This window comes from Diplotaxodon limnothrissa, linkage group LG7 (assembly GCF_057381915.1).
Source record: "Diplotaxodon limnothrissa isolate DT_005_m linkage group LG7, D_limnothrissa_male_GT1.1, whole genome shotgun sequence".
Lineage (NCBI taxonomy): Eukaryota > Metazoa > Chordata > Actinopteri > Cichliformes > Cichlidae > Diplotaxodon > Diplotaxodon limnothrissa.
This window is the reverse complement of record NC_140602.1, coordinates 4,684,773-4,709,384: the sequence shown is the minus strand read 5'-3', so window position 1 is coordinate 4,709,384 and position 24,612 is coordinate 4,684,773. Positions and strand designations below refer to the sequence as shown.

The following is a 24,612-nucleotide window of genomic DNA, read 5'->3' as shown; positions in this document are numbered from 1 at the left end:
AACAAAGTGAACGGTTTAGTTCAAAATCTCAACACAGCTGCTGCAGACACGAAAGCTGGTAAGTAAACAAAGATGAACTTTGATTAAATTGCAAAGTAACAAAGTGTGCTGCAGGGTTCAGACAGGAAAGTCAAAAAGACAAAACAACAACAACAACAACAAAAAAAAAAAAACAGTCTCCAACAAAACATAATCCAACAGAAGAACAATGTGAGGCCAGAAAGACCCCAAAGCACTTTTGGATAAATGCGTAAAGGTGGATAAACGCTGAAGGAGAAGACGACTTGGAGCGAAGAACGATAGAAAGCAGAACCAATCAAATGTTCACTAATGAAACTGATCAGGAGCACACAGACAGGAAACCAAACCAACAGATATGATTGGTTAACTAACTAAAAGGGGGGTTATTCCCGCTTTGAGTTACAGGGATTCTTAATCAATTTAGAGATGTAGACTACAAAACATATTTTGCAGTCTTGAGCCACCTTTTCTTTTTCTTTTGCTTCCAAGGAGTTATGTTTTCTTCTATCTTTAAAAGTGAGCAATGGTTCTCCAGCTGTTCTAAATGTCTTTCAGTTTTTCTTTGGTTCTTTGGACAATATAGGTGGTTTTTCTGTACAGTCCTTGGACCTGACTATTTTCAAAGAAATTTCGGGTTTTTTTGTCCACTTAGCACTGACATCTCAACCATCAAGCTTAAAAAAAAAAGGTATCCAACTCCAGGGATAAACTAGGGTTGTGTGTTGATTCCCAAATGGCTACAAGCTGAAAACATGGCGTGGTGTGCAGCACATCCAAGAAGCCCAGAAACCCATTCCTGAAGTCTCCTTGGCTAAGCTTTCTTATTCAAGTTTTCAGGCTGTGCTGGCTTATATGCCATGTATAATGTATACATACACGTTTCAACAAATCAACTATTTTCCTGTAAAATGAAGAAATGAGCCTCAGTTCTGTATTCTAAATACACACAACTGCTGGGATAGTTTCAGTCTTTCACAATATCTGTTGCAACATTTACAGCCTGAGTTTAAAGGTGGACAAACTTCATAAAGGATGCCGAGTGAACAAACTCTGGTTCAGACCAATATATAACTTCTGTTTAAATGTTTTAATGCAGGGCCTGACATCATTTCTTACTCGTAGGTTTCAGACAAGTTTAGTGCAGATTCAGTAGGTCAGTGAATAAAGGGAAGGGTCTTTTGGCTAATCTGTCACCATGTAAATTGGATCTAAATGGTGGCTGGATAACTCCAACTTGGCACCAACCACACATGACTTTTCATAGACAAGTTGAAGTTTCACAGCAGGAAAAGCAGGTGTGTTAACGACAGCTTCATTCCTCTTAGGGGGGGTGTTGCCGTTATCCATACGGTTCCCTGGGACACTTGGAAGTGAATCATCGTGGTTAAAATGCCACAAATGCTTAATTTATCAAGTCAATATGTCTGCTGTGAAACAAATTTGAGGAAGTGTCTACTTCAGGTTGGAATATTGAAGAAGGCAAACAGTGAATAAAATTAGCATGAAATGAGTTACAGGAACAAACATCTGAGGTATCATAAGAAATGAGAACGCAATAATATTTCATCCTTTATTTCAATACAATTGTAATTTGGTAATTGATACAAAAATAACAGATTTATGATCACATGGGAGAAGGGGGGAGGGGGGGCTTGCACATTTTCAGAGAACTTTTTTCCCCCAGAGTTTTTTTTGGTAGCTTTATTTACAAAGGAATTTTGAGATCCTGTTACCAAATATACAAAAGTTGGAAATTAAAAAGAAATATTTACAAAACGTATGACGCCTTTTGTATGGCCTGCTTTAACAACGTGCTAACCTTATTTACAATCAATATTGTATGGCTGTAATAATGGTGCTAAAGATACAGAGGGCTGTTAAAAAATAAAAAGAAAGTTTATCCAGGTCATTTTACTTTAAGTCAGTTTACTAAAAGTGAGTGATAGTGTCAGCTGAACACAAAAAAAAAAAAACTCCTACGGTTCTGTCACTCTAATGGGAATAGTTTTTTTATTCTGACATTTTTACATATAGTGTGGAAGCTGAAGCATCAGATCAGGCTGTCTGAAAATCACTGATTGTGTTTCACCTTCCAATCAGAGCCTGATCATGTTCTGACCTCATTAATGTGGAGTGTAGGGGGGGTAAAGCGCACTGGCTACTACGGTAGTTTCAGCATTTGTACAATTACATATTGTAGTGGAAGACAATAGGTAGCTTCACAACATCCTGATGAGAAGATTTTATACTCAGCTGTATTTGCTGCTTTACCCCTTTTGCAGATTCCTTCTGTTAACTTTTCATCTGTTCCTGAGATCTATAATGTATCCGATCGAGTCAAGTCCTGATAATTTGAATGTCATGTACTAAAGAGTTTTTAGACTAAAAGTCAAAAGATAGAAGATAAATCCAGTTCCCCCCTCCCTTTCGTGCTCTACAATGGTTGGTACTTTTAGCTATTACTGTTCGTTATTTGGGGCAATGCAGGGGGGATGCTACCCAGATGATACAGACAGACTGAGGAATCCTTGTTCTGTCTTCAGCACCCTATTTACTCTGCTTCCAGGATTTAGAGCTGCTTTCAAGGGGAGTCTCTTCATGACGACGCTTCTGCACAGACTGTGCTCGTTCTGTTTTAAAAACATAACATACAATTAATTTGCAAACAAACTGCATACATGCCTATTCGCAAAATGTACAAAAATGCTAAATGTTAATTTTTTCAGTCCACAATTTTAGCTCGGCTTTATCGGTTTCCAGTAGCTTCTCGAGAACAACAGTAATTCAGCTGTCCTCTGTAATAAAGCCTAATCCTCAGTTTCTAGTTCTCAACAGTTATCAAAAAGCCTACAGGTAGGGAATTCATATATTTAACATTACCCTTCCTACCACTGCAGTCTCATGAGTATTTATTTTAGTGTGAGTCTGATGACTCTCAGAAATTGTATTTTGCAATAAATCAAGATTTTCAATGTTGTAGGTGTGACTATAAATAAATATTCAATACGTACCTGTTTGAGACATTCCCACCTGCACAGAGGGGTCTTTAGAGGACCCTCCTGCACCTTCATTGGTCACTGTGCAGACTGCTCTGGGATTAGTGCCATTTCCACCAAAGTTGGAATTGGCAGGGACTGTTGCCAGCAGACCTGTGAGACAACAAAAGGATTTCAAATTAAAATAGTTAAAATATTAACTATTGGGCTATTTTAAAACAAACAAACAACAACAAAAAAAACAAAACAAACAAACAACAATTATATTTATTATTATTAGCCCTGCAACAGAGTGGGTGATAGGCTCCAGCCCACTCACGAAAATTGGATAATTGGAAGAAAATGAATGGGATGGATATTATTATTACTACTACTACTACTACTACTACTACTACTACTACTGGGTTCAAACTGTTACCATGTGTCAAACATATTCTCTGTGTCAAAGGAGCTTGCAAAGAAAAGCGTCTGGACTTCTTTAAGTTACTTGAAGACGTTTCACCTCTCATCCGAGAAGCTTCTTCAGTTCTAAGGTCAAATGGTGGGGAGTCCCAGATATAAACCTAGTGGGAGTAGTGGGAGATCTGATCTCAGGAATTCGCATGATAAGGTGGGGCCAGGTTTCACAATGAACACACCCGAAACTCTGGCTGATTGGGACCCACGCCCAGTTTCACACCTTGGCTCAGGCGATTAGAGGATCATCAGGGGTCCTTTTGTCCCTCTGTGGGGGGATACTCCCACTAGGTTTATATCTGGGACTCTCCACCATTTGACCTTAGAACTGAAGAAGCTTCTCGGATGAGAGGTGAAACGTCTTCAAGCAACTTAAAGAAGTCCAGACGCTTTTCTTTGCAAGCTCCTTTGACTACGATGACCTGGATGACTGAGAACCTTCACAGACATATTCTCTGTGTGTTGAGTTGCAGATGTAATTTAATACGATGGTAGGAGTATTATGGAGATTCTGGCAGTCACCTGTACTTATGAGTTAGAATTTATCCTAATACATCCTAATGAAGGTATAATAAGGTTCTGTGCATTTATCAGGAGAAAAAAAAAAAGTCATAGGACAAGATCAGTCATCCTCACAAACAGCAGATAAAATGTTTATCTGAATGGTACACTTAGCAAAATTAATAATGCCATGACATTTAATTAGTATCTAGCTGGCATCCATACCCAGTCCTCTGTAGCAGGAAAGCTGCTGGTAAATCTGCTTCATTCTCTCAATGTTGATGCGACTGGCCTCAGCATGGTTCACCATGGGTTTGGGGTAGTGGACTCCTATGATGCACTTGGCTGCCTTTTGTACTTCATCTGGGGCATTCCAAGGGTCATAGATATATTTGGCTGGAAAACCCCTCAATATCGGCAAGTAACGCCTGCAAGCAGACACAAAATCAGACGAAGATGACACAATGTAATGTAGACTAATGTAACAGACTGGTCCAAGTTCATGGATGTACTGCATTTCATGTTACATTAGCTGGCACACATGCAGTTAATACTGTGGCTCAAAGTGCATTCTTTTTGTCCCATGACAAATTCTCATCAGTGTTTACCAATTACACCACATGACTGTATCACATTTCATATTCAGGAGAACTTCTGTGGTGCAACACAGGCCACATTATCCCAAATACACTAACAATTATATAAAGTGCTAAACAAAGTTCAATGTTCTCTTTTGTAACCTCACCCATGTGACGCTACAAAAAAAACCCAAAAAACAAAACCCTCCCCACAAGTTAACCATGAGATTGTACTTAGTTACTTGAAATGACTGTAGGGATACACAAATACCCACACTATTGTTCCTATTTTCATGTGATACTTCATAAAATGTCTCGCTGACCGTATATAGTCGCCATTTGGGTCGGTGCGTCGTCCAAATCCCACGGGGCAGTAGCAATGAAAAAACTGCTGGAAAAATGAACTGCAAGAAAGCCACATCCAGCTGCCAGCATTTACACTCCAGTCTGCATCCAGAAGCAACTCTTCAAAAACCTGTTTTAAAAAAAGCAAACAGAAAATGGTCAACAACAAATGAGAGAAAGAAGACAACAGCAAGGTACCCAATTTACTCTGACTCTTCTTTAAGTGCACTTTTAAACAATGAATAATAACCAGAGTGACTCATGTGCACTTAAATCTGGTGCAGGAAACATGATTTTGGCTTCACTGGACATAAAAATCTATAATAACCTTTCAGGATATTGTTCTTCAATAAGGCTGGGAATAAACCTGACTCCTCTACATCTTCAGATTTTTTTTTTTTTTTGGCTTTAGAAAATCTAGCCTCATGTAAGCACTTGTTCCCTTTTCTCCGTTCTTACCTTCATGCCTTCTTCCCAGCTGATCCAGAGGTCTCCCCTGGTGAGGAAACAAGCAACACCGTGCCTTGCCAAATGATGGATCCACCCCTCCTGCCTCAGCTGGGTCATAATAGCATCTATCCAAGGAAAGCCCGTTCGTCCTTCTGCCCACTTGGCCAGTGCCTCTGGGTTTCGGTCCCAGGGTATCTGGACACAAATGGGGTTGCCATCCATCTTGTCAAAGCAGGGGTTGTTGGTGGCAGTTGTATAGAAGAACTCTCTCCACAGCAGCTGGCCGTATAAGGACAGTGGTGGTGTGTGGTTCTTCTTGACCTGATGGGATGATGGACAGCTGATTTAGGCTTATGAAAGAAAAAAATACAAATTTGAAAACAGACGCTAAAGCCTCTAAGCCCAACAAATATAATACTATGGCATTAGTACTTTTCTGTAGAGATCAGTAAGTTTGAAGTAGAAGAGCCGGCATGAGAGACATCCAAAGCGCAGGTAGGGGCTGAGGCCTGTTGGACTGGCCAGCAGAGAGTTAGCGTTCATACGTGGACGCTCAAAGTTTGCAACCCAGGCCTGTTTAAAATAAATAAATAAATAAATAAAAAAGGTTAGTCAGCTTCATCTGAATAACTGACAATAAATGAGATGTTACATTTCTGAGTCTCCGACAGCAAAACTTAACCTTCAATAAAGTCACTACTGAAGATCATTAATGACGACATTTGACAGATATTACACTCTTGTTGTAGCTCAGTACAAAAAAAATAAATTAATAATAATTAAGCGCAAAATAATGCAAGAGGAACTCAGCTGGTTTGATACTGGAAGTAATGTGAGGAAAAAAGAGAAAACACAAACTGGATTACTGACCTCTATGCACATGATGTACTATGTTAAGAGCAATAAAGAAATGTAGTCAAAAATCTGAGAAATAGCGATCATCCAGTTAAAGTGCATATTTCTCTTACACCTGTATATACACTGAACAATTCACTGCACATGTAAGGAAGACATTTCTTTTTTTAAGACATAAAACCCGAGGAAGTTTCTAAATTAATTTTTCACTTTGTTCTCAGTAAGATGTATTTTTACCTTCCGCTCGAGATGCCGCTCTAGCCTCATGAGGGCTTCAGTTTCTCCTCCAGGCCACACTGCTGTGGTTAAACCCTCTGTCTCAAAACCTGAAAAAGTACCACATTCAACTTAAAAACTGCAGTTTGCCCCCAACTCTGATACAGATGGATGATAGAAAACACATAAACACAAAAACTTACCAAGCTCTTCAAGGGAGGGCACCCCAAACTTTTCATCATGGTCTTCACTGATTGGTGTGACACAGTTTTTAAGAACCTCAGATGTGATCGTCTCCGCTGGCATCTCGACGGCATCCATTCGATTTATTACAGCCTGGAAGCGTTTGTAGGTGAGTGGAGGCTGATTGCCATTAAGTTCTATAATCCTATGAAAGAGAAAAATGTATTAAAAGGCAGTCCCTGCAGAGACAGAGTAGGTGGTCACAATCTGCCTTAAAATTGGTTCATTACTATGAGACTTTCAGCTTAATTACTCTATACAGTCACTCACTTGTCCAGATTGTAGAGGGTGTGTGAAATCCGCACCGTGACCTCCACCCCAGCCTCATTGGCTAGTTTTTGGATGGCAGCGTCACGTTCCTTGCCAAAAGGCTCAGAGTCATATTCATAAGATAAACGGTTTATCTGCCATTCCTGGGTAACAACGAAAAACAGTAGTGTTTACACATCTGCTGCATTTTATTGAATGCATGCAACATTTGAAAGTCATTGACAGCAAAATGGAACGGTGATTAACTTAAAATCGCATACAGTTCATTTCATACACAACTAGAAACATGTGTTTTTCTAACAAATATATATATATATATATATATATATATATATATATATATATATATATACACACACACACACACACACACACACACACACACACATCGATATTTGGGAAATAGATTTTTCAGTCTGAACATCCATGTAATAACTTTGGATCTCCTTTGTTTAAGTTCAGCAGACACAATTTTGCACCTTTTTTATTTTTATTTTTTAAATCCCTTTCATTATATTAGGTTTATTTGAAGTAAAAGTAAAGTGCAGGACTGCATCTTCTATTCCAAAACTCGTACCTTAAACAGACGAGGGAAGACATCTGTAGGCTGGCCTCTAATGACAAACAAGCGGGAGTTGAGTTTGCGCAGGCTGGCATCCAAGTCTTCTAAACAATGCAGCAAAAACCTATTTATTAAAAAAAGCAAACAAAAAAATTAAAAGAAAAACCCCAGAAGGATCAAATAATTGGCTACAATTGATTGATTAAGTAAAACCGTATCAGTCTCATATGACCAATGATAACAGGCACAAGGAATGGAAAAGTTGTAATAGACTACAATTAATAAATTCAGTATAGAAATAGTTTTTAGTAGATTAACCATTTCTCCCATAAAACAACATGCAACAAGCTCTCCGGTACCCTCACTCATGACTTTTGATACCTGAATATAGACGTTTTCTGATGACTATGAGAGTTTCCATTTTTTCAAGGGCAGAGATCACCTTCACTAATTTCTGCTATCATTTTGGGTTATCTTAGCAGGTTCTAAGGTCTAAAGAGCTAAATATTTGACAATATGGTGCCAGACGTTTTTAAAAGTGGAAAGGTTCAAATGCACCATGTTGCACTGTTGCATGTCCAAAAATGCATTATGTTGGATTGCCAAAACTTGATTATTTTGCATTTGTGGACAGAAAACACAAAAAAAATCTAACATATTTCCATTTCATTACCACCATCATCATAAAAATATATATAATTTTAGAACATCACTGATGACATCATGAGATATGGACAAAACACAATAAATAAACAGCAGACAGTTTCTTTCAGCAACATAGATACTGCAGTGTATTCATGTGAACATGCAGCCCTCTTCTGGTGAAACTGCTGTAAATATTACTGGCAAAAAAGCAGAGCATGTATACTGTAGGAGCACTCATGACTTATGCCTTTAAACAAACATTTTCTCAACAATTTATCTACAAACCCAGCAGCAAAACAAAACTAAAAAACAAACAAACAAAAACAAAAAACAACAACATCTAACATAATTTAAAAAAAATAAATCCTTAAGTCACGTCCATTGTCTTCCATTAACATCCGAGTGGCATTTATATAGTAACTGACACCTAAACCACAACCTAAAAATAATAATTGCTTTATTACTAGGATTTCATAATATAATTCAAGATCTAACAAAGAGTTTGGCTTTGGCAAGCAGATATGGAGTAAATTTTAAAAATCAGTTATCAGCACACTACCTGTATCTTCTGACAAATACTCTCATGCCTTCATATCCTCATTTAATACACTCGAGTTATTATCCACAAGAGTTTTAATAACGGCTCTCTTATCTTCTAATTCTACAAATTAAAAACCCTTTAACTGTATGGAAGTAATGAAGTAATGATACATTATGGAAGTAATGTATCATAATATTCCCACAGATTACAGTATTTCTTAATTTCCCATTGTTACACTGGTCTTCCCTTCTGACACTCCCTCGATATTCCTTTCTGGGTCACACTGACCTATAATCACTTCTGGAGTGGCTTCCCCTCCTCTCTCTGTGCTGCAGCGTGCGTCTGCTGTATTGTGGCAGTGGAAATGGGTGTGTTTGATGGTTAGTGGAGTCAACGATGTGTCAGAGCTGAGCTTGAAGAGACTTGAAAACTGACTAATGTGCAGCTGGTGAAGTTCTGCTCCAGTTTAGTGTCTCTATATGCATGTGTGCAGTATTAGAAATTGTGCCGTCTTCCATTTACCTTGCAAATCTTCCTGCTCACTGCAGTTTTCTGCTACTAGATTTAGCTTAACACTCTGGCACTGCTTGCCCAGATCAGCTTAACTCCCTACTTTCTGAATTCTGTTCTGTCTGGTCAGCTTCCCTCAGTAAACCTCTGCTCCACTAACCCCAGTATGCTTCTCTGTCTCACCACTCCAGCTCCCATTCTGAGCCATTCCGACCAATCTGAGGTCTCAATAATCACCTTTTATTTACAGCCAGCTTTTTCTCTGTGCCTAATTTTCCCTTTCAGTTTAGTGCTTTATGTAACAGAGTGTATCCAAGGTTAAAACATGGGTTTTCTTCAGCATTTATTGAAAATAAATAATCCATCATTTTTTTCCATTAAGGTTCACAAGCTACAAAGCACAAATTACTGACCAGTTTGTATTGTTTCAGCATGAAAATGGAGACAAGACAGGGAGAGCACTTCCATAAGAACTCAAACATATTCCATTCAATCTAAATCAGTGTACCAGTGGTAGTAAAACTAAGCAGTTATAGTTGCTTGCAACATTGTGAACAAATGCGGCTGTATAGACGTATGGGATAAGCTAAAAATAGTGTGCATGTAATAACACAAATGACATGGTGTAGTTGACTAAAGGGGTGTGTGTGTTTAATATAGGTCAAAGCAGTGAGGATGGATGATGTAATGACCATAACAACATACTGACCCAGATTTGCAGCCCCTAATTTGCAGCCCCTGATTCAGAGTTGAACAGCAGAGTCAGTAAGCAGGAAAAAAAATAGCTTGTCAGAGTAGCTGGGCAGCAAGCTTACTGCCTGCAACCTTTATATGTCCTTCTTTGGATATAAATGGTGAAAGCCCTCTCTTTCACACAGACTCAGCAATAAATAAATAAGTAATAAATATTTTTTTAACCACAGTGAACTGATTTTAAAGACAAAAAGAGCTGGACACTGGTGCAACATGTGACTAGTAATGTAATGTAACATATGAACATCTGCAATAAATAAATATAGCAAAAATAATTCACTCACTGCTTTCTTGTAACATATGCACTGTGTGCAGCTTCCCCCAAGATCCACTATCAAACTGAAACTAATGTCAAAGGGTGGGTTTAAAGAGAATGAATAAAGTTTTGGAGATTTTTACAATTAACCATCAACAATATCATCATTTATTTTTAAATTACTAAATCTGATGAAAATTATTTGAGCATTCTGGGAAGAAAAAAAATACTATAAAACAAGAAAAAAAAATATTACCAACTAGTTGGAATTGGTCAAGATCTTGGTCACTAAAGCAGCTCAAGGTGAAAACCGTTGTTGTTTCAAGACAAACTGCCACACCTGACATATCCTCTACAAAATGCCCTGTGTAGATGAGTTAGTGAAACAAACTGATCAGCCATCTTATCGCGTCTTGTCGTGCAACATACATCCTCTTTATTGTGGGTGCGAGGGTGTAGCCGTTGGTACCCATGCATCTGCTTATTGCCAGCGTGTATTTTCTACAAATCTTGCCAACTCTTCCAGGTTTGTGCGTTTTTTCCTTCTGGCCAGATGCAGCTTTCTGCACCATCTTTTCCAACTCATCTACAAAAGGCATTTTGTAGAGAAAATGTCAGCCTTGGCAGTTTGTCTTGAAACAGTAATGTCCACACTTTGAAATTTTACTCAAAATAGTATGTAGTAATAGCAGCAGGCTTAAAAAAACAACAACATTAATCATAATGTTATAGTTCATTCATACGTCTGTCTTAATGCAGTGTTACTCATCCACAAAACACCCAGGAAACTTCAAGCTGCATGGTGCAGAAAACAGGTGTGACTGGCACATGCAGGTGCTGATTGAGGCTCGATTTAGACTTCTGCAGGGGATCCTTGCAGAGCCTACAACATGACCTATGTAAGTGGCTGAGGACGTTGCCGTGTGCATTATGTATTAATTGTCACATGGGCGTGTACTGGTGTTTTAGCCAGTAGAGACAGATAAAATGATGGGACTTTTCACCTCCTGGGTCCCCTACTGTTTTTTATCACATTTTTTTTTAGATTCTAGATTCCCTCACATCGATTCCTACAGTTTCAGCAATTTCACTCCAGGAATTTGCTGATATGTGCCCTTATATTAAAGCTATGATTATTATCCCTTGTACTGAGATGATGATGATGATGACGTCGCTAACCTGGTCACAGAGGGAGTACCGGCAATGTAGCATCATGATGCTAACGGAGTCGTGGCTAACATCGCTAACTCCGGACACAAGCGTGACACTACCGGGATTCCAGCTGCTGCGAGCGGACAGGACCAGAGACAGCGGTAAGAGGAAAGGAGGGGGACTGGCAGTTTTTGTGAACGACAGATGGTGTAACCCTGGGCACATCACTGTAAAAGAGCAACTCTGCAGCAGAGACATTGAGCTGTTAGCCGTTAGCATGCGTCCGTACTACCTGCCCCGGGAGTTCTCGCATGTTATCGCAATAACAGCGTATGTCCCCCCCCTCGGCCAACGCGGATGCAGCCTGTGACTCTCTCCACTCTGTGGTCAGCAGACTGCAAACACAATCACCGAGAGCCCTTCTCATAATATCAGGGGACTTCAATCATGCCTCACTGGACTCCACACTGCCCACCTTCACCCAGTATGTGACCTGCCCAACCAGAGTCAATAAAACACTGGACTTACTGTATGCCAATGCAGAAGAGGCATACAGTTCATCACCTCTCCCTCCCCTGGGCAGATCTGATCACAACCTGGTGCACCTTGTCCCTGTGTATGAGCCCTTAGTGCGCAGGGAGCCACCAGCCACCCGCACAGTACAGAGATGGTCAGAGGAGAGCGAGGAGGCTCTTAAGGACTGTTTTGAGTCGACTGTGTGGGAGGTGATTCGTGATGACCACGGAGAGGACATCGACAGCCTTACTACATGCATTACTGACTATATAAACTTCTGTGTGGATAACACTGTACCTACCAGGACTGTACGGTGTTTCTCCAACAACAAACCTTGGATTACCCCAGAAATTAAAACCGTCCTCAAGCAGAAGAGGAGGGCCTTCAAATCCAGAGACAAAGAGGAGTTGAAAAGGGTGCAGAGAGAGCTGAGGGGACTGATAAGGAATGGGAAGGAGAGCTACAGGCAGAAGATGGAGAACCAGCTTCAACAAAACAACGTTGGTGAAGTCTGGAGAGGCCTCAGAACCATCTCGGGCCACAAACAGCAGAACTCTCTGCCTGGGAGGGATGTGAGATGGGCAAATGAACTGAATCATTTCTTCAACAGATTTGATTCAGCCATGAGGCAGTCTGCAACATCGGCTGCAGACTCACCCACCCCCACTGCTGCTGTTCCACCTCAGACACTTCACACCTCCTCTATTCACCCTGCTCACTCCCCCCCACCCCCAACTGCAGCATCCAATACACACTCAACACAAGGCTCCAGCCTGTCTCTCTCAACCACCCAGGTTAGGAGGGAACTGAGGAGGATTAATGGCAAGAAGGCAGCGGGTCCAGATGGCATCAGCTCGAGGGTCGTCAGGTCCTGCGCGGACCAACTGTGTGGGGTGATGGAGCACCTCTTCAACCTGAGCCTGAGGTTGGGAAGAGTCCCACAGCTCTGGAAAACCTCCTGTGTTGTACCAGTGCCAAAGACTTCACGCCCCAAGGACCTCAACAGCTACAGGCCGGTGGCTCTGACATCCCACCTGATGAAGACCCTGGAGCGGTTGGTCCTGGCTCAGCTTCGGCGCCTAATAAGCTCATCACTGGACCCACTTCAGTTTGCCTACCAGCCTGGCATTGGAGCGGATGATGCCGTCATTCACCTCCTACATCGTTCCCTCGCTCACCTGGAGACCGCTGGAAGCACTGTGAGAATCATGTTCTTTGATTTCTCCAGTGCCTTCAACACCATTCTTCCCTCGGTTCTAAAGGACAAACTGGTGAACTCTGGAGTGGACCATCACCTCACTACCTGGATCCTGGACTACCTCACCGACCGACCACAGTATGTGAGGACTCAGGGCTGTGTGTCGGACAGGGTCGTCTGCAGTACGGGGGCCCCACAGGGAACGGTTCTGGCTCCGTTCCTCTTCACCAGCTACACTGCAGACTTCTCCCACAATTCCACCCAGTGCTTCCTGCAGAAGTTCTCTGATGACTCTGCAATAGTCGGCCTCATCACTGATGGGGACGACAAGGAGTACAGAGGTCTGACCCAAGACTTTGTGGACTGGTGCCAGCAGAACTACCTCCAGATCAACGCCAGTAAAACCAAGGAACTGGTGGTAGACTTCCGCAGGCACAAGCATTCTCCACTGCAACCACTGAACATCCAAGGTATGGACATTGAGGCTGTGGACAGCTACAGGTACCTTGGTGTTCATCTGAACAATAGACTGGACTGGACTCATAACTCAGACGCCCTCTACAGGAAAGGGCAGAGCAGGCTGTACCTGCTGCGGAGACTCAGGTCGTTTGGAGTGGAGGGCCCACTCCTGAAGACCTTCTATGACTCTGTTGTGGCTTCTGCTATCTTTTATGGTGTGGTCTGCTGGGGCGGCAGCATCTCTGCTGGGGACAGGAAGAGACTGAACAGGGTGATCCGAAGGGCCAGCTCTGTTCTAGGATGCCCTCTGGACCCAGTGGAGGTGGTGAGTGACAGGAGAACGGCGGCTAAGCTGTCATCCCTGTTGGACAACGTCTCCCACCCCATGCAGCAGACTGTGACAGCACTGAGCAGCTCCTTCAGTGAGAGACTGCGGCACCCACGGTGTGGGACGGAGAGATTTCGCAGGTCTTTCCTCCCCACTGCTGTCAGACTCCATAATAAAGACTTTAACTGATCAAGCACACACATCCATACATATGCAATAATACTAAGTGCAATAATCCTTTCTGTCATCGTTGTATTTTTACTCAGTTGTATATAGTATTTGTATTCTATTTTTATCTTATTGTATATTTATTTTATTTTATTCTACTGTATATAGTATTTTATTCTATTCTGTACAGTTGTGTACTGTATTTATTCTTATTGTATTCTAATTTTTGCCTCATAACTTTTGCACTGTCCACTTCCTGCTGTGACAAAACAAATTTCCCACGTGTGGGACTAATAAAGGTTATCTTATCTTATCTTATCTTATGATGATGATGATGATGATGATGATGGTGTGACCGTCATTCTCTCACTGAGGTTCAAAAAGTGTGGCAAAAAAAAAAAAAGCACCTGGAGATGCACAGCAGAAATCAACAATAAATTTCCTGCTGAAATATAAATCCCCATTAGGTAGCATTTTGTTTGTTCTGAATTCTATTAACAAATTTTTAATATTGGTTGGGGCTAAAATTGTGATCAATATTAAAATTTGATTAATGTCCAGCCTTACAAGGGAAACTAGTCGGGAAGATTTATGCTTTAAGGGGACAAATTCAATATTTTGTCCATGACATGACATGGTCCTCTCTCAGTGTTGTACTCATTTTCCAATTACGTGTACCTTTGCTGTTGGAAGAGGACCAAATAATAGGCATAAAATTATAATATTGCAGCAAATCAATGCTTAAAAAACAGCTGCAAAGTACCACCCCCTAAAGAATGAATGTAAATATTTTAAAACTACTATTTTAACGACTTGTCTGCCTGATCAAAATGAGCACTTTTTTGTTCAATCAAATTCCCATCATCTATGGAAAGATGTGCAATTACATAATTCTCCATTCTGAATTAGATAAGTGCTTCAGAAAACAAACCAAACGTTTTTTAATAAAACAGTATGCTAGTTAGTTAATGTTAGAGAGCCACTTTGCCCTGCTTCTCTCCCCTAACTCTTCTACAAAACGTGCTGGAGTAACACCTTGCTAGTACTGTGTTGGTTCCCCCCTTTGCCTTCAGAACTTTCTTAATTTTGTGCCAGTTTAAACAAGGTGCTAGAAACATTCCCGAGGGATTTCCATATTAACATGACAGCGTCGCACAACTGTTGCAGACTGGGCAACTCCACATCCATCATGCAAATCTCCCATTCCACCACATCTCCAAGGTGCTCTACTGGATAGAGATCTAGTACATGTGGATGGCAACTGAGCACTGTGAACTCATGTGATGGTCAAGAAACCAGTTTGAGATCATCTGAGCTTTCTCACTTGGTGGAAGCAGCCATCATAAGATGATCACTCTGTGGTCATAAAAGGATTGACAACAATACTGAGCAACAATACTGAGATAGGCTGTGGCATTTAAACAATGGTCAGGTACCAAGGGATCCAAACTGTATGAAGAAAATACCCTCCACGATAAACTCATGCTTTTATGTTGTTTACACCAATCTTTGCATAGCTTGAGTTTCTCATTTTTAAGCTTAGGGTTGTGGCACCTGCTGAAGTCTTTTGTTGTTACAGTCCATCTGCTTCAAGGTTTGACATGTTGTGTGTTAGAGCTGGGCGATATGAGATTTTTTCATATCACGATATGTTTTTTTCATTTCAGGCGATAACGATATCTATCACGATATAAGCCAAATAACTATATTTGTAAGATTTAAATGTGCCGTTGCTCACAAGTAAAATGTGAAATAATCAGCAGCTTGTTTTTATTTAAATATTTATTTCCCATAATAAGTTCAACAGGGTAGATGTAGTTAAGGAACATGAGACTTTTTCAGATAAATAAAGGCAAATATTGCAAACTACACAAAAGGCAGCCGCTAAAGCGTTTAAGTGTCAAAATAGAACAAACGAAACAGACTAAATTGTCAATTCCACTTAGAAACAAAATATTAATTCTAAAAATAAATCTTAGTTTGTTTTACAGAAGAACAGACAAAACTGACTAACTTTTGTCAATATCAAATAAACTGAGAACTAAAAGGAAATTCTCAATCTCTCCTTGTTGTATAGCTTAGCTTTTCAAACAGTTTTAACAGTTACTTTAGTCTGACAAAAGCCGAATGACGAATTAGCGCTTCCAGTCAGAGACTGAGGCTACGTCCACACGTACACGGGTATTTTTGAAAACTGAGATTTTCCGTTTTCGTTTTAAAAAATAATCCCGTCCACACATAAAGGGAGAAATGAAGGAAAACGCTGCTATGAACGTGCCAAAGCAGCAGGTGGCGCTAGATTCCTAACCGTGCAGAAATGTTGGCCAATCAGAAGTCTAGAAGCCTCGGTGGGAAAAAGTAAACAAAGCTGGGGCATAGAAGCAGAACAGAGTCGTATGTGTGGACGGACAGTAACTGTGTGTATATGTAAGCATTTAAACACTGCAGAGAGTAGAATTAACAGTATTGTAGAAATTCATTTCACCGAAACGATAACGTGGCGCACAGTGTGACGCATGCACCAGTTTATTGTATTTCCAGACTTGCTTTCGGCACAATTTACAGTGCACGCTACTGTTTTTTGTCAGACTTGAAATAGCTGAAATACCTTCAGACTACGGAACTTCTATGGCTCTTCCGTTCGACAATCTCTCCGGCATTGGAACCATCATCTGTTTTCTCTTCGGTCACGCTCGGTTGATTTTTCTAGTCGGCACACTCATTTCCTCCATTACGCGCTGGCTCCATTACCCGCTGGCTGCTTCCCAAACAAACACACGTGCGGCTTGGCACTTGTGCTGTACGTAACAAGTCACGCGACGTGACGCTGCGGCTGTGATTGGTTCGGCTCTGCGCCACTTAATTTGGATTGGCTGACCTTTTTTTTTTTTTTTTTTTTTTTTTTTTAAGAGGACAAGAGCGGCGAGGTCTATCGCGATAGCTTAATTTCTCTATCGAGTAAAAGTTATATCGCGATACATATCGTTATCGTTCTATCGCCCAGCTCTATTGTGTGTTCAGAAATGCTCTTCTACATACCTTGGGTGTAATGACTGGTCACCTGACTTGTTGTTACAATACCCACAAGTGTGGTCATTCTCCTCTGATCTACGCAACTCAGCCTAACTGGGTATTTTCTCTTTTTCAAACAACTGTCTGTAACTAAGGATAGCTGTACTGGAAAATCACAGTAGATCAGCATTTTTTGAACTACTCAGACCAGCCCATCTGGTCTCAACAACCACACCACATTAAAAGTTACTTAAATTATGTTTCTTTCCCATTCTGACGAGTCACTTAAACTTTATCAAGTCATCTTGACCCTGTCTATATGCCTAAAAGCATTAGGTTGCAGCCATGCAATTGTCTGATTAGATATTTGTGTTAAAAAGCAGCTGGACGAGTGTAAGCAACGACGTGAAGAGAGAGTGTATGCAGTTAGTGAAGATAAAGGTTACAACTAAAACAATATTAAGTTTTGATTGGGTGATTGCTAAAAATACCACAAGTCTTGATACTAAGCAACTATAACCAGGGATTAAGTTTGACCTAAACACCCTTTGACAATTGAAAGCACACCATATTGTGTGGCGATGCAGCTCTCCACAGGTCTTAAGAATCTAAATAATATGAACTTTGTGACAGGCGCTTAAGGATTAAGTGACCAATTGTTATGATTAGGTTTATAAAGTAAATGAAGATGTTTGCCTCAAAGTCCATGTTATCTAGATTCAAGCTTTAAACAACGAATACCAAGAACAAACCTTTAACCCACATAACACTCCTATATACCCATACTTAAAAGCTAAAGCAGCATGTGACCCATCTTACCTCCACCTGTTGATGCCCACATTGGAGGATCCAGCGAACCAGGGGTCTAGGATATAAATACAACGAAGGGTGTCCGATCCCTGGATAGAGTCTTTCAGAGACGGGTTGTCATGCAGCCGTAGTCCCTTCCTGAACCAATGGATGGTATTGACCACCATGTCGCCTCCCTTATTTTTTATTTTACCACTAGTGGGGTGAAAAAGGTATTAAGGAGTTCCCACAAACAACAAACGACGCCCTCTAACGTTGTTCTGTGGCAAAAACAAAGTCACAAATACACATCCAAGGCCGAAGTAGCTTTAAAGCTGCTCTCCGTTCCTGGATGGCGATAAAGGTTTGTCGGACCTTAACCAAGCTCCATGAATTTATCCACAGCGTTGGGTCTGCTGACCAGCAATGAATGCATGTGTAGAAAGGTGGAAACCGCAGCTGACGCAGAAAGGGGCTGCAACTCTTCTCTCAATTAGCAGCAACGCTGAAATTGAATAATTCAACATAATTAAGTTCGAAAACAGAACATTAACAGAGTCAAACGATGTTTCAAATGTATTGTTTTGATGAGCTAACACACGGCGCTTGGGCGAAGGCCATATAAAATATGCTAGTAGTTAGCAAAACGTACAAACGCGTACATACTTACGTTTTGTTGCCACAAACGGGGTTAGTCTGCACAAATTCAACGCTCTCTCGACCTTACTAACATATTAAACACTGTACATAAACTACATCACCAGCCTAAGTCGGCCATGCAAGATGTCCTCGCTATCAACATCTCCACCCACAGGAATACGCAGGGCTGAAAGGAGCGACGTGATTGGCCAGGATTAAACGTTATGCAACGTGTTCCCCGTCACGTTTCCATAATGTGCTTTCTTACCTCTGCTTACGCGTTATCTGCGGTTATTTTTAAATGTTCCACCATCGATTTCGATGTTTTCTCGATACAATCTCTGACAAACTCCGTTTTTAAGCGAAAACCCCGAAAATATCGTCTAAACTGGGAGATTAAAGGCAGCTAATGGGAGACTTCGGTTTCAGTTATGTGGTATACCCACAAGTACCCGGATGATCACATGCCGCGCGGCAAGGCCAGCTTCTGAGCAGGTGTGCTCGATTCTTTCTCGTGACCGCGCCGCAACCGTGCGTTTGGTCGGACATAACTAACCCCGCCCATTGTCATCATCAGCGGTAATCTCTAACCAATGTGTACCCCGTGAGCCACGTTAAATTACATAAAAACTTAAGATGTGACATGACATCAGCAGTTGTTAATACATAACATTTGCTGTAGAGTTAGGTACTACTATTACTATTGCACAGAGCTTCTCTAATTGGTTTGGACAGAAATTAGATCGTTTTTGTGTGACAACTTTGATTACAATAAAGAAATTGCAAGTTTTATTTGAATTTTGTCTTAATTTCATGGCAGTTGTGTCTAAAGTCTGTAAAACGACACTGGCATTACATGAAAACTGGGCAAATAAGTTGAACATACCCTTTAAATAATACTGGCAATTTACACTCTGGCAAAAGCAATGTAGCTGTTGGTCACGTGGGTTGCTAATGCCACATTAGAGTGCACAGTGAAATTTTTTTGATATCACACATTTGACTTGACAAACTGTTCATTTCACAGTGAGCAAAACTTTGAGGTGATGACGTACGTTATCATTTTTTAATGATAAAGTACAAACTTACACAATAGTTGTGATTTAATTGAATTAAATGACACTTTTATTAAATAACCAAAACTGGACCCACATAGATCATACTCCTAGCAGGGCTCTGGTCTACATTTGTCATAACTGGGTATCCTTTGGCTCTGAGTGAGGTACAGGGTTACTATATCAAGACTAGATTAAAATAAGGTGTTAAGAGGTATTCATTTCTAAGTTTTTGATAGTCTATCTGGTAGATTTTAAAATGTTATACGTTATGTAATTACTTTGTTTGTTTGTTTTTACTGTAACCCTGTTTGTAATTATAGGAAGAGGCAGCCTCATACATTTGTTAGAGTGTCATTAATGGTAAATTACATTTTGTTATTATCAATTGGAAAAATCAGAAGGATGATCATTTTGACCTTTGGTTTAATGATGGAATGGTTATCGAAGGATATTTCACTCAGGTTATTGAATTTTAGGTGTAAATTCAAGCAATAGAAGTTTAATTTAACTTGTTAACAGGTTTTGTTTAAAGAACAAAAATAAATCTTTTGAATAAATAATTTCTGTGGGATATATTGCATGCCACAGAAATGTCAGGGTTGGAGCAAAGATAGCACACTGTGCTCGGTAAGAAGAACATGTTGTATCACCCTGGGGCAGAATGACAAGTTATATCATTGTCGCACAACCAGATCTGTGAAGCTGTGCAATATGCCTCCTTTTTTTCCCTAAGTATCGTGCATGCATGATAAAATGCATGCATGATAAGATTAAAAGCCATGGCTTTTAAAGTACATTACACCTGAGCATTTCTGTTTCTGCTTTCTAAGGGAAAAACAGCTTGAAAAATCCTGCTCAGTGAAACAGAAAATAAAAAAGAAAGTAAATCTTAATGTGTGATAAAGCCCATTAGACTGGATGTAGACTGGTGTATTGGTATACAATATACACAGAACAATAGTAGTTTTATCATTCTTAATATTTATACTCCCTATGAATCTTGTCAAAATGAGCAAGAATACCTCAGTAGGCTGGCTTTTATTAATGCATTTATTCAAGACAATGATACTTACAGCATATATGTTTTGGGTGATTTTAATGCTGATCTCACAGACAGCAGTTCTCAGTCTGCTGACCACTTAACTCATTTTTGTCAAGTTAATAATCTTATCTTGTCTACCAAAGTGTTACTGCCTGCAGATAGCTATACATACATAAGTGAAGCCTGGCATAGTACATCATGGCTGGACCACTGTATCTGTACAGCTGATGGACATGCAGCTTTAGCAAACATGACTATTAGGTATGAGGTAACTGTGTCAGATCATATACCTTTTGGTTTTACTGTGAATGTGGAACAAATGCCAGCAACAACTGGAAACAATATTGCTAATATTGCTACCAGTGTAAAATTAGACTGGTCAGCTTGTAGTGAAGATGATTTCTTAGCTTATCATAGTAATACCGATATACATCTGAACAACATTTCTTTGCCGAAAGAAGCTATTTTGTGCAAGGATGTCAACTGTAAGAATGCTGTGCATAAACATTTACTCTGCTCCATGTATGATGATATAGTGACTGCTCTGCATGAAAGTGGTACACTGCTTGATAAACAATGTAAGCATAAGAAACCTAACATCAGACCTGGCTGGAAAGAACATGTATCCATGTACCATGATGAAGCTCGCATAGCTTATAAATGTTGGGCCATGGCTGGAAGACCTAAACAAGGCCCAGAATTTGAACAGAAAAAATGTGTGAATGCCAGATATAAGTACGCTGTTCGCTTTATAACTAAAAATGAGCAAATGCTGAGAGCAGATTCTTTGGCCAGGAAAATGTTGTGTAATAATATGGCAGATTTTTGGAAAGAGGTGAAAGCTCTTAATAACTGTAAACCATCTCTACCATCAACTGTTGAAGGTGTTTCTGGGGCAGATAACATTGCAGCATTATGGAGACAGCATTACAGTGCGTTGTTTAACTGTATAAAAAGTGATCCATATGAGGACAATCTTGACATGAGTAATGACACAATAAGTGTAAGGACACATGAAGTATATGAAGCCATTCATAGGTTGTCTGATAATAAATCCTCTGGTTTGGATCACATCACTGCAGAACATTTAAAACATGCTAGTTTAAGGCTAGCTCCTCTTTTAGCACTCTGTTTCACTGGGTTTATGATTCATGGCATATTACCAGACTCAATGCTGTGTATTTTACTGGTACCAGTTATGAAAGACAAAGCTGCAAAAGTGAGCTGTTTGGATAATTACAGGCCAATTGCACTAGCCAGTATTTTATCTAAGGTGTTAGAAAGAATCCTGTTTGATAGAGTTAGTGTGTTCATCTCTTCTCTGGATAATCAGTTTGGCTTTAAACCAAAGCACGGCACTGACATGTGCATATATGCACTCAAGGAAATAGTCAGGTTGTATAGGGCTAAAAATTCATCTGTCCTCATGTGTTTCATTGATGCCTCTAAGGCTTTTGATCGAGTGAACCACAGAAAACTTTTTGATAAATTGAAGACACGGGGAGTTCCTCAATACATCGTGAGGATTCTCTCTTACTGGTACGCTCATCAGAACATGCAGGTTAAATGGGGAAGCAGTATTTCTGCCCCCTTTGGTGTCAGCAATGGTGTCAGACAGGGTGGGATTTTGTCTCCAATTTTATTTAATTTATATGTCGATGATTTGTCCATACAGCTGAGAGCCTGTAACACTGGGTGTATATTAGGTGAAGCACTGATAAATCATCTTATGTATGCAGATGACCTGGTTGTTTTTAGTCCAAGCAGTGCTGGGTTACAGGATCTTCTTAATGTCTGTACTGAATATGGTGTGCAATATGACATTGAGTACAATGCTGCTAAAAGTGCTGTTTTGATATGTAGAACCAAGCAGGATAAACAGCTAAATTTCCCTTTGTTTAAACTGGCACAAAAAACTCTTGAAGTTCATAAAAAGGTGAAATACCTCGGTCACTTTATTACTGAGCAAATGAATGATGATGATGACATATACAGACAACGATGTAAGCTCTATGTGCAGGCAAATACTATTGCACGCAAATTCAGCTTTTGTTCACTTCCAGTTAAAGTGGCTTTGTTTAAAGCGTATTGCACACCGCTATATACTGCCCCCTTGTGGTCATCCTACAAACAATGTAGCATACAGAAGCTGCATGTTGCATATAATGATGCGATGAGAATCCTTTGCAGGATACCTAGAAGTGGTAGTGCCAGTCAGATGTTTGTAGCTGTGGGTGTCTGGACTTTTAAAGCACTTTTAAGAAAGTTAATGTTCAGTTTTAGAGAACGACTGGATGGTTCGAGTAACAGTATAATTTTAGCACTTACAGATCCGACAGTGAGTGGTTCCCGTTACTCATCCAGTCTCAGAAAGCACTGGTTAAAGTGTTTGTGTATTTATTGATTTATTTTAAGTAATTGTGTTTTATGTATATTATGGTTTTATATTTTTACAAATGCTTTATATACTTATTTATATACATATATATATTTAATGGTATACCTTGTGTTGTGTGTGTGTGTGTGTGTGTGTGGGGGGGGGGGGGGGGGGGGGGGGGGGAGTTGTGTGTGTGTGTGTTTCTTGTCTTGTTTTTATGGACATGTAGTCTGCCAATAAAGATTGAATTGAATTGAATTGAATGTAAGGGAGCAAAGTCTGGACTTTAGCTGTTCTGTTATAGGTGTGGATATGAGAGGAATTTCTGTCACTTTCTGACCGTTTGTTTTTCTGTCTGCTTGCTTTAGAAGTCCTTGGTTGCACATCTCTGTCTTCTGGAGAAAATTACAGTATGTGCAGGAAAACCACAGGAGTGTGGTTAAGGCGTGCAATGCTTTTCACAATTATACAGTCAAAGTATTTGTTTGTTTTTTGCTTGTCTGTCTGTATTTTTTACTGAGTGCATTGAAAAGTAATTGTTTCCAATGTCTGATGGCTTTTTCCACTGTGACCTTCTGGCTTCTCAAGGATATGCATCAAACATTCCTGAAAAAAAGTTATTTTCCATCATTCATTCTCTGCTAAGATTTGAAAAATTACTGTAAAATCAGAGAAGCCTAAAGATTTCTCTGGCTATAAGAAAGTTAGGTTACTCTAATAATTATGTTGAAAAGGGTGGTGGGGATGCAGTCAAAAACATCCCATTACACTTATACAAATTGCCACTAGATGGCAGAATTAACCAGAAATTGTTTTTGTAGAGGATCAAAGTGCACTTTAACGTTTTTGCCTTTGAGTCAGTTTTCACAAACTTTGAGGTTTTTCTGTCTTAATCTTCCTTTTTGTTTTATTAGAGCTATCTGAGCCTATGATAATCTATTTAACTGGACACGAAGCTGTGATGTGATTTTAAATGTTCTGAGCTTCAGTAGTTTTAATCAGTTAATCTACTTTGCTTTTAAACACAAAGGTTGAGCAATGCAGGTTTTTCCCTTTGTAGAGCAGCTATAGACCAATCATGAAGGTTATAGTGCAGACACAAATCAATCAGCCTTTTGCTCTGTTTTTCTCAGTGAACTTGGAGAAAGAGGACATATACTGCAGTAAACATTTAATGTGTGTGCAGCCTTCCAAAATGTGTGACAGGATGAAGAAGAAGAAGAGCATGCATACTTGATCTTGATCTAACCCTTAATCTACATCAGGCCACATCACAGTGGCCCAAGAGCACAAGATTCCTCATTGTTACTGATACAGCCGCTTCTCATTTCGGTTACATTTAATGTGTTTCTAAATCATCTCAACCAGTTTGCTTTTCTTCTGGGCTGTTGAACATTTTTTAAAACCTCTCTATATAAGGATATTATTCTATTTACCCCATTTACATGAGGACCAGAGAGAGAGAGATCATAAGACAGCTTTAACGTGTGGTTTTGTAGAAATATGACTTTGTTTGCTCACATCCCATAATCACAGAATACAGGATTATGCTTTTCAGAAATATCTACATCATATGCTTGTATATACTGTATTTACCTTAATAAAATATATATTTTAACTGAGCACTGATTTTATGAATTAATTAATAATGACTTTGCATAATATTGACTTGAAAA

General features: G+C 39.9%; 2 protein-coding genes across 4 annotated transcripts; one reads left to right on the top strand and one right to left on the bottom strand.

Moving 5' to 3' along the window:
• Positions 1–1,595: 1,595 nt before the first annotated feature.
• On the bottom strand, positions 1,596–18,888 carry cry1b (cryptochrome circadian regulator 1b). 3 transcript variants are annotated; one of them, XM_085359028.1, is made up of 12 exons: positions 18,728–18,888; positions 17,851–18,325; positions 7,509–7,617; positions 6,932–7,074; positions 6,622–6,806; positions 6,440–6,528; positions 5,780–5,920; positions 5,357–5,668; positions 4,876–5,027; positions 4,200–4,402; positions 3,033–3,170; positions 1,596–2,651 (listed from the first exon to the last, which is right to left on the bottom strand). In XM_085359028.1, the coding sequence occupies exons 2-12, from the start codon at positions 18,006–18,008 to the stop codon at positions 2,569–2,571; spliced, it is 1,713 nt and encodes a 570-aa protein (XP_085215154.1). In that variant the 5' UTR covers positions 18,009–18,325; positions 18,728–18,888; the 3' UTR covers positions 1,596–2,568. The 3 variants fall into 3 exon arrangements, with proteins under 3 accessions (XP_085215154.1, XP_085215153.1, XP_085215152.1); XM_085359027.1 differs by lacking the exon at positions 18,728–18,888 and adding an exon at positions 18,487–18,716; XM_085359026.1 differs by lacking the exon at positions 18,728–18,888 and adding an exon at positions 18,491–18,716.
• A 617-nt stretch (positions 18,889–19,505) lies between these two features.
• Positions 19,506–24,248, top strand: LOC146627600 (uncharacterized). The gene is made up of 3 exons (XM_085358933.1): positions 19,506–19,510; positions 20,431–22,694; positions 24,202–24,248. Exons 1-3 carry the CDS (start codon positions 19,506–19,508, stop codon positions 24,246–24,248), a joined length of 2,316 nt encoding a protein of 771 aa, XP_085215059.1.
• The last annotated feature ends 364 nt before the right edge of the window (positions 24,249–24,612 follow it).